The 10,904-nt window shown below is 38.3% G+C and overlaps 1 protein-coding gene across 3 annotated transcripts in view; it reads left to right on the top strand.

The window, feature by feature from the left end:
• The window catches only part of PIGF (phosphatidylinositol glycan anchor biosynthesis class F), a 106,540-nt gene that overhangs the window by 72,878 nt on the left and 22,758 nt on the right, over nt 1-10,904 (top strand). The window contains exons 1-4 of one of the 3 annotated variants that reach the window (XM_030310539.1): nt 104-186; nt 1,921-2,169; nt 3,378-3,469; nt 4,938-5,054. In XM_030310539.1, the coding sequence (XP_030166399.1) occupies nt 1,942-2,169; nt 3,378-3,469; nt 4,938-5,054 (437 nt within the window). In that variant the 5' untranslated portion in view covers nt 104-186; nt 1,921-1,941. Of the gene's footprint in view, nt 1-103; nt 187-219; nt 2,170-3,377; nt 3,470-4,937; nt 5,055-10,904 lie in introns of those variants that run through there. The other 2 variants (XM_030310540.2, XM_030310541.1) reach the window with 2 other exon arrangements.

Raw genomic sequence — 10,904 nt, 5'->3', positions numbered from 1 at the left:
GAGGAATTAAACGCCAGCGGGAAGCGAGGCTGCTCCCATTGCCCGCCCCTCCACTTCTGCAATTGGCTGTGCAATCTTGGGTCTCCGCCCCCACAGGCCTGCGCATGCGCGAAGGTCAGGGCGGCGGGTCGTACCTGATGGTGGCAGGTAGTAACCCCCGCTTCTCTTCCGCGGGCGGGAGAGTAGGTAAGCCAAGCCGAACCCTCCAGGCACGCGAGCCTCCGGGGGGTGCAAGCAACCCCCACCAACTGCCCATGTGGCCGTCAGCGTCTGTGCCCCGTCCCTTCGAACGCCACCCTTCCGGAGTGACCCAGGGGCTGCCCTGATGGACCGGCCCTCTTTTGGAGTCGACTTTCTGTGTGTGACCCTCCATTTCTCCTGGTCTCCCCGCCGGTGCTCTTTGATTATGCCTCTCAACTTGTTCCTCGTTCCTCATGCTCGCGCCGACTGAGGCTTGGGCAGAGTCCCCAGCGACCGAGTTTGGGGTGGGGCTGTAGAGACCAGTCCCGCGATTTCCGGGAAGGCTCCTTTGCGAGCCGCCTAGAAAGGCCTTCTCTCCAGCCTCAATACTTGCGGACCCGGGCCAGGTCAGACGCCGGAGGCCAGGTCCGTGGCCTCCCGAGGGGCGCCCTATGGGCGTCCTCGCGTGCTCGCCAAGGTCCACCCCCCGGGCTTCTTTCTCAGGAGGGGCACTTAATCCATCCTCTTCCTTTTTTGTTCGTTCGTTGATTCAGTAAGCATTTGAGTTTGGGTACTTGCTCACTGTATTAGATCCAAATCTGCTCATGTCATTTGGGATTCTGAGAGTGGCCCAGAAAAATGCCCGAGGAAGTGAGGTAGCTCTTAAGACCCTGTATTCCAGATCCTCTGCCCCGCCCCTCAGCCGGCAGAGGGTAGGAGCTATGCAAAACTTTCCCTTTTCACCTTCTTTGTATATCTTTATATTAAAGAGGTGAGACTGACATGGCTCTAGCGCTTGAGAGCTTGGGACCTTGGACGTGCCTCCTAAAGTGTCCTAGCCTGTTTCCTTATCAGTAGACTATTTGCCTTTGAAAATTACAGTGCGAATTAGCTCAGAGCTGTTAGTATAAGGCCTGCACTTGCCCTTTTGTTTTTCTGGAATATTCACCACAATGTAACATGTGGACTATTACCTTTAATAAAGCCCTTGCTTAACATTTGCCAATGTTATGTATAAGCTCTGTTATATATATATGACATATAATGTGTATTTTATAAAAAGAGAAAGTAGACTCTTTTTTCCTTCCATTTATGCTCTAGTTTTGATTGGAACCTAGCACCTGTAACAGACATTGTCATTTTGGTATTTCTGGAGCATTGGGCTGCCTTAGTTTAGCATAACGTTCTTTGAACTTTCTTGATTACACTGGCCACCATTTGAGTATTCAAGTGTGCACTTGGCGTCACTTGTCATTTGCCAGAAGGTGTGAACTACTGGCAGGGGTTGACAGGGGTCCACAATGGTTAAAAAAGGAATACCTACAGTTTAGCCAGAGTGTATTCATGGGGTTTTTAGAACACATAGCTTATATTTCCAATAAGAGCAAATCATTAATCCATGCATGTTGTTTTCACCTCTGTGATTTTGGGGAAAAAAACAAACAAAACAACAACCAAACAACCAGACCCCTTAATTGGGCCTAGGACATGACCCTTTGACAGAAACCAGTTACAAATGTTTAAGATATTCGTAAATTTGTCCTTTTTAGCCTCTGAGAGCTTTTTTGAACCATATTACTCTACATGTGAATTTATACATATGCATCTTCTCATACTCTGAAACTAATACATTATTGCACATAGAAAATTGGTACATACTTACTTTTAGGCGTTGGAGCATTTAAACAATGGAAAAGGTCATTATTGCATATGCTCTTTTCTTAATTTGTTTTTCATTAGATAGCCACTCAAGAAAACACCATGAAAGATACTGATATCAAGAGACTACTGTATACTCATCTTTTATGCATATTTTCAATTATCCTAAGCATCTTCATTCCATCATTCTTCTTGGAGAACTTCTCAATATTGGAAACACACTTGACATGGTTGTGCGTCTGTTCTGTTTTTGTAACTGCCGTCAATCTAGTATTATATTTAGTAGTGAAACCAAATGCATCCTCTAAAAGAAGTTCATTATCATATAAGGTAAGGCTTATTTCTTGATAACTGATTTTTAGATAGAGATGGTGTTTCTTTTAATGAAAGAATGAAGTATTAGTCATGTTATTATGGGGTTATTTACAGTGAGTAGAGGACATGTTTCCCCCTGCCCCCCTGCCAAAATCAGTGGCCTATTATTGCTGGAATGCTGCCTACAATGTTTGATAGATCCTAGCCATGCATCAGCTGTGGAATTAGAGTGTCTTCAGTGGATACTATAGCATTGTGAACGTATATAGTCATGTTTTAAGTCACCATTGAAGATAAATATGTGATGCAGTAGTCCTATCTTTAAACTTTAGAAGACATTTTAGTTTATTTTCATTTATTTGTTTGCATTTCTGAAAGAAACTTAATGGGTTTCTCAGAAATTACAAAAAAGCCTCTGTGGTAGCTTTGTTTTAAACATGGCCTTCCTTGACCATGTTTTGGTCAAGGAAGTGCCACTTCCTTGACCAGTGTTAGAATTTTCAGATGTTAGAATCTACTTTCTGAAATGTTTACTAGAGTATAACACTTAACTATTACTTTAATAAAGTCCTCACTTAACGTTATCCAATACTATATGTAAGCTGTCCTAGGTAATTTAAAACACATTTACTGCTCTGTGATTAAAAAACTCAACATGTGTTTTATAATTAGATCTTTTTAAGCTTCAAATCAATAAGGTCCCACTCTGATTTGCGGACACGCAGGTCTTTTTTCAAATGGATCATATAATAACATGAATATGATTTAGGGATTAATTTAGTATTGGTACAGTTTTCTTAGGAATTTTGTTTTTAAATGAAAAGAATTATTATTATTTTCTGCAAATATTTCATGTATCACATAATTAGGACTGTGTGTTTTTTTGTGTTCTAGCATCCTGTTGTCGGTAAATATTTTATAAATACTGATTAATAACATAGCTCGATACCCTAGGAACAGAAATGCTTTTTGATTCTAGTGCTGATTGGGTGGGTGGAATATGAGGGTCGGTTTGTAACTTGTAGGCTGTTGTGTGGAGCTATATAGAGGGCCATGCACCTGAATGTGTGCCAGACATGGGCTCTGACTTCCGGCTACTCAAAGGAAAGAATATTCAGCTGTTTCACCCACGGGAAGAAGTTGTGTTTGTAGATAAATTGGAAGCATTTGCTGTCCTCTAAGCATTGCTTTGAGTCTTTAAATCATTCTTATTTCTTTTTTAGGTAACCAGGTTTTTGAAATGCTGTATCTACTTTCTTATGTCATGTTTCTTCTTTCATGTAATTTTTGTTCTGTATGGAGCACCACTCATAGAGTAAGTGTGAAATTTTTACCTTCAGGCAATTATGTTTTGGTTTTAAGTTTTTGTAATGTTTATTTTTGAGAGAGAGAGAGAGAGAGAGATTGAGAGACAGAGCGTGAGTGGGGGAGGGGCAGAGAAAGAGGGAGACACAGAATCCGAAGCAGGCTCCAGGCTCTGAGCTGTCAGCACAGAGCCCGAAATGGGGCTCGAACTCAGGAACCATAAGATCATGACCTGAGTCAAAGTCGGACGCTCAACCGAATGAGCCACCCAGAGGCCCCAAGGCAACTATGTTTTAAAATGCTCGCTTACTAATACTAAACAAAGATTAAATCTGTTGGTGATTAGAGAAGAACTGTCGTGTGTTTGATTACTGGATCACAGAAGGATACTGACATCATTGCCTTTCCTTAGTAGTGTTATTGTTTTAAAAAATGGTAGAATGATAAAATTCATTAAATGCTCCTGTCAACTAGCCTTCTATTACTGCATTGCATGTGGGGAGTGGGGAGGTAGATGAGAAACTATACTATACCAATAAATGTGTGGCCCTTAGGACTTGTGAGTGAATTTACTATAATGACGTGTCGAAATTAGTTACAGTTAGCATATCAGTTCTTAGGAAATGTGATTCTGAAGTGCTTGAAAAGAGTTTGTTTTCTCAAGAAAAGTCAATAAATCCCTGCATTTAATTATTTAATAAGCTAATGTTTATAGTTTAAAGGCAAAATTTAACTCAAAACTTTTTCAGAGCTGACCAGTTTTTTAAAAAAAACTCAATTCATGAATATTTCTTATATATGTTCATCATGGATTGGGAAACTTCATTTAGCAGTGATTAATGATTACGGTGAAACCAGTGATGTGATACACACGCACGCACACATAGTTATGTGTATAGTTTTATATACACACTAAATTCACAGGTAATTCCTAGAGAGGGGAGGATAAGACCTTTGTAATGAGAAATGGTAGTTTCTTTTTAATCCGTTTTAGAGTAGGATGAATGTCTTGAGCAGTGGTTCTAAAACCAGCAGCATCTGCATTTTATCAAAGGCAAATTATCAGGTCTCAGAAACTCTAGGGGTGCAGCCCCCTAATTTTAGTTTATCTAGCTTTCTGTGTGGTTCCAATACAAGCTAGAGTTGAACCAGTGGTTGCAAAAGAAAGTTCCAGAGCCTATTCAGGAAGAAAGTTAATTATCTAAAAAAGGGGTTTCTCGTAGTGGAGTGTCGTATGGATTACAGGGCATTTAACACTTCTGAATTCTGTCTTTAAAGCCAGATACTTGCTAGATTGTTTTTTAGAGCTTGCATTTCAATACATTTTTTATAGTTATCATTTTGGTAGGACTTGTGTTATCTTTCAAAGTAAAGTGTAAGAAAATGTTTTTATATTAAATGTATTTAAGAAACAAAGATTATGTGTGTATATGAATCTTTAATGCTTTTAAAAAAATTAATGATTTTTTTTTTCCTAGGCTGGTGTTGGAAACATTTTTATTTGCAGTTATTTTGTCTACTTTTACTACTGTACCTTGTTTGTGTTTGTTAGGACCAAACATCAAAGCATGGCTGAGAGTTTTCAGTAGAAATGGGTAAGTTTTAACTTTACATTTTAGTGATTAGTAAACTTTACATTTTAAAAATTAGTGTTTTTCTATTCATGGCAGCTTGCTGATTGTTTTATGAGTGTTTTTCAGCACTGTATGTTCTCAGGGATGCCTTAAGGGCCCACTGCATTTGGGGATTGGGGACAGGCAAGAGGTGGTATGCATTTGAGGAGAACTACAGGTTCCTCCTTCCACTTTCGCAAGTTCAGCTCTCCTTTTCTTCTGTATGGTAGGATTCCACTTAGCCTTTTGTTTGAAAAAAGGTTTCTGCTACCAAAAGAAGGCTTTGAAAATCACTCCTCAGGGATGATTTGTCACTGTGATAAAATTGCTACAGATAAAACTGCTTCCATACATCTTATAATGTAGAATTGGGGTCTACAATCTAAAAACGCTTAGTGAAACAGCTATAATTTCTTGTTTAGCTTCTTTGTGGTAAGACACCTGAGGTTTTACAGGATTTTGTTTTCTTAGCAGCCATACACACACACACACACACACACACACACACACGTGTGTGTATATATGTATATATATTCAACACAGCTGAGTTAAAATTTTAGCTTCTTGAAACGCATTCAAATCATTCCTAACAAAAATGGTTACATTGTAACTAAAAAAACTGTGAAGTTATTTGGTGCCCATTATTTTGTCTTGTTTATCACCCAGTAGCAAAAACTTCTTGAGCTCTTACTCTGTATTCCATACTGTGCAAGCTTTGTGTGGATTCTGAAATAATAGCCATGATTCTCTCCCTGAGGAGCTGTACGTTCAAGGGACATGAATAAAATGAGCAAACAATATGAGATTAAAATTGTGTAAATCATATAGTAAGTGCTGTTGGAACTCAGAGAGGTAGGAAACCAATGAAGAATGAGCTGGAAGGGGGGAATGACCTGTAAAGGATTTTGATCAGAAGTGTGAGATTTGGTGAGATGAAGGGAAAAGGGAATGACTCCCATGTTAGGGAAATGAATGAAGCCATAGAAACTGAAATAAAAGCGGTATTTTTTGTGATTTGGAAAGGAACAGCCCAAGTAGTGCAGAGGAAGCATCTTGGGTCGCTAGGCTCCATAAATTACTGACTTTTTCCTTTTGCAATGAATATTGTTTGTTCCCCTTCAGAACCATCTTCTGGTGTTGATAAGGTCTCTGGAAAATAGGAATGTAAACATTGAAAACTTTTTCCCAGGGGAGCCTGGATGGCTCAGTCAGTTAAGCGCCCAACTCTGGATTTCAGCTCAGGTTATGGTCTCATGGTTTGTGGAATTGAGCCTGTGTTGGGCTCCACGCTGACAGCAAGGAGCCTACTTGAGATTCTCTGTCTCCCTCTCTCTCTGCCCCTCACCCTGCTCGTGCACGTGTGTGCATTTGCTTTCGCTCTCTCAAAATAAACTTAAAAAAAAAAAAAAAAAAGAAAACTTCCCCACGTCATTACTATAGTATCCCTAATGGCATTTATTTCTTTTAGCATTTTACTTTGAAATTTTTAAAAATTTTGTAACTTATTTTTTGAGAGAAAGAGAATGTGTGCATGCAAGTAGGGGAGGGGTGGAGAGAGGGGGAGGGAGAAATCTTAAGCAGGCTCCACGCTCAGCATGGAGCCCCTCTCAGGGCTGGATCTCACTAGTGTGAGATCATGACCTGAGCAGAAATCAAGAGTTGGGACACTTAACCAACTGAGCCACTGAGGTGCCCCTTAAGTTGAAATTTTTAAATAGTGAAGACCAGTTGAAACATTGTAAGTTTGGATTGGTGATTTATCCAGCTTTGAACTGTGTTTCTGGTAATGGTATATTTGGGGGAGATGTTGTCATCTCATTCTGCAGTAAGTTCTGCTATAATGTGGCGTATGCATTCCTTGAAATCCCTGCACTATGCAAAATTGGGCAATAAAAAACACAGAGCCTACAGGAAAGACAGGCTTGAGGCATAACACTCCAAAACTTTGACAGTAACACATAAAAAAAGATAGGAACTTAATAAAAATGATAGTTCAGTTTTATATATGTTGAATAGTTAAGAAATTTATAAACATTATAATGAATATGGTACTTTTGCTTGGAAAAAACCCTGAAATTTGGTTTTGGAAGTAGGTGTGGGAAGAGTTGCCACTTGTAAATTATTATGAAGTGGTAAAGGAGGTTTGTTGGAAATCTGACAGGAAGTTAAAGACCAGATATGGAAGATGTGACTCATACACATGAGGGAAACTAAGAGAGCTGAGAGATGGGATTTTGTTTTGTTTGTTTTTGTTTTTGCTTTTTTTTATGTTTCAAGTTTTTATATAAATTCTAGTTAGTTAACATGTAGTGTAATTTTAGTTTCAGGAGTGAATTTAGTGATTCATCGCTTATATGTAACACCCAGCGCTCATCCTAGCAGTTGCCCTCCTTAATACACATCACCTATTTAGCCCATCCCCCATCCACCCCTCCTCCAGCAAGCCAGGGAGGGATTGAGATATAATTCAAATACCATACACTTTACCTATTTAAAGTGTGCAATTCAATAGTTTTGAATATACTCCCAGAATTGTGCAGCAATCACTGCAGTCAAATTTAGAACATTTTCATCACGTCAAAAAAGAAACTCCATACCCTTTAGCTATCAATTCCTTATCTCCCCTCCCCTAGCCCTAAGCAACTACTAATTCTCATTACTGGTTCTATAGATTTGCCTCTTCTGGACATTTCATAAGAGTGTAATCATACAATATGTGATCTTTTGTGATTGGCTTCTTTCACGTACCATAATATTTCCAAAGCTCATCTATGCAGTACTTCATTCCTTTTTATGGCTGAATAACATTCCCTTGTGTGGCTGTATACCACATGTTGTCTGTCCACTCATCAAGATGGACGTCTGGTGGTTTCTACTTTTTGCTGTTATGGCTAAGCTCCTGCAAACATTTGTACACAGGTTTTTGTATGGACATAGGTTTTTATTTTTATTTATTTTTTTGAGTACATACCTAGCAGTGGAATTGCTGGGTTTTATGGTAACTCCCTATTTAGTTGTTGAAGAAACTGCTAGACTGTTTTCCAGAGTGGCTACACCATTTTACATTCACACAGCAATATATGAGGGCTCCAATTCCCCCACATCCTTGCCAACAGTTGTTATTATTTGGTCTTTTGATGATCACCATCTTAGTGGGTGTGAAGTGTTAACCTCCTTGTGTTTTTTATTTGCATTTCCCTACTGACCAGTGATGTCAAGCATCTTTTCTTTTTTTTTTTTTTTCTTTTTTTTTTAATGTTTATTTATTTTTGAGAGAGACAGAGACAGAATGCGAGTGGGTTAGGGGCAGAGAGAGAGGGAGACACAGGATCCAAAGCGGGCTCTAGGCTCCAAGCTGTCAGCACAGAGCCCAACACAGGGCTCGAACCCACGAGCTATGAGATCATGACCTGAGCCAAAGTCGGACACTCAACCGACTGAGCCACCCAGTCACCCCTCAAGCATCTTTTCATGTGCCTATTGGCAATTATATATTTTCCTTGGAGAAATATCTCTTCAGATCATTTCCTCAGTTTTTATTTGGATTATTTGCCGTGTTTATTAAGTTCTTTATATATTCTAAATACAAGTCCTTTATCATATACATGATTTGCACATTCTTTCTTTTTGTGGGGTGTCTTTTCACTTTCTTCATTGTGTCCTTTGAAGCACAAAAGTTTTTAATCTTGATGAAATCTAATTCATCTGTTTTTTTTCTTTTGTTGCTTGTGCGTTTAGGGTCATTTCTAAGAATCCATGGCCAAATCCAAGGTCATAAAGATTAACTCCTCTGTCTGCTTCTAAGAGTTAAATAATTTTAGGTTTTACATTCGAGTCTTTGGTCCATTTTGTGTTAGTTTTTGTGTACCATGGGGGTAAGGGTCTAACTTCATTCTTCTGCACCTGGCTTGCCAGTTGTCCTAGCACCATTTGCTAAAAAGGCTATTTTCCCCCCATTTGAGTGATTTTGGCACTCTTGTCAAAAATCAGTTGATCGTAAATTCATGATCTTCAGTTTTTTTTCCATTCACCTATATGTGTATCCTTATCTCAGTACCACACTATCTTGATTATCTGGTAGATGTTTGAGGGATGTGCATGTTTTGTGTATTCACATACTGCTTAGTGCAATTGGGTGTAGTTTTTTTGTGTTCACTTAGTGTTTCTCACAGACTAAATTGCTCATATTGTTCCCTAATATATCAGTCAAATTGGAACAAATTTCAATGTTCAAAACAAGCATTTTAGCAGAACTTATTATATAGAAATTCCTAATATTTTTGAATTGAAAAAAAATCAAACTTTAAAACTCAAGGGAAACAGAGAAACTATCTATCCTTAATTTCTCTTAGTAACTTACCATGAATTTAATATGCATATATTTTCTGATCCTGCTTTAACCTGTTTCTCTGTTTAGCCTGAACTATGTCTTAGAGCAATGCCTATTAGGTTCTGCTGGGTTAAAAAGAGCTTTGTAAAAATTTATTATAAAATTTGCCTTTTGAATTTTTTGAGATTTGCAGAATAAATTTATTGTCACCTTGTTTTTGCACCTGTCAGCACTTTATCCCTTCTCAGAAGGATCTGTAACAAAGTAAAACTAAAAATTATAGGAAGGGAAATACCATTTTCCAACTAGCAGACTGAAAAAAATATGTAAGTTTCATAATACATAGTGATAAGGGTTTGGGGAAGTAAGCGCCAATGGGAATATAAATTGGTTCAAATTCTTGTTTAGTAATACCTATAAAGATTAAAAGTATCCATCTTTGGCCTAGCAGTTCCACTTCTGAGATTTTATGTACTAGATATATTTTCATACCTACAAAATATTAAATGTGTAAGATTACTCATTGTAGCTTTGAAAATAGCTTAAATGTCCTTTAATAAGGAGAGGATTAAATTAAATTTAATGCAGCTATAAAAAAAAAAAAAACAACCAGCCATTTATTTACTGATATGCTGTTAGTGGAAAAAAGCAAGGTGAAGAAATGTGTGTAGGATACTACCATTTGTGTAAAAAGTGAGCAGGAGAGGATAGATATACCTGTATAACTTTGGAAGAATACATAAGAAACTGATAAAAACATTGGTTATCTCTGGGGGGAGAATCTGAGAAGCTCGGAGCCCATCTCAGAAGACTTTCCACCAACTACCCTTTGGTGTCTTTTGAAATTTGAACCAAATTAATATACTATCTAGTCAAAATGAAAATTATAGTGGTTCAGGTTTTGCCAATACTTAGCTTATTTGGGGGGACATTGAAAGTTAGTCCTGTATCAAGAAGTTGTTAGATTTCGGGGCGCCTGGGTGGCTCAGTTGGTTGAGCATCCCAACTTCAGCTCAGGTCATGATCTCACAGTTCTTGAGTTCAAGCCCCGCCTCAGGCTATGTGCTGATTAAAAAAAAAAAAAAAAAAAGTTAGATTTCTCTGATGCCACTTAAACTTCAGTAGGCTGCAAAAAAGGTGCTGAGGGGCTATAGCTAAAAATAATCAACTTATAATACGAAACATTTTATTTAACATCACATAGGGGTATGAAATAGTAATATGCAAAAGTAATAACTTTTAAAGCATTTTCATGTGTCTTTAAGCATTTAATTCTCACAGCAGTCTGATGACATACTCCTGTTTTCACCATCTTCTAGGTGAAGGTACTAGAAAGCTGACAGATTAAGTGATTTGCCTAAGCCCTCAAATAGCCAGTAAGAGGTAACTTGAATGCAGATCATTGGATGGTGTTAGAAGGCTACACAAACTGAGGGTCAGAAAATGAGTTCCTGCCCTCTCCTTACTGCTTAGTAGCCAAGTGATCTTAGATAAGCTATTTA

The sequence above is a fragment of the Lynx canadensis genome, chromosome A3, assembly GCF_007474595.2.
Source record: "Lynx canadensis isolate LIC74 chromosome A3, mLynCan4.pri.v2, whole genome shotgun sequence".
Lineage (NCBI taxonomy): Eukaryota > Metazoa > Chordata > Mammalia > Carnivora > Felidae > Lynx > Lynx canadensis.
This window is presented reverse-complemented; position numbering and strand designations above follow the sequence as displayed.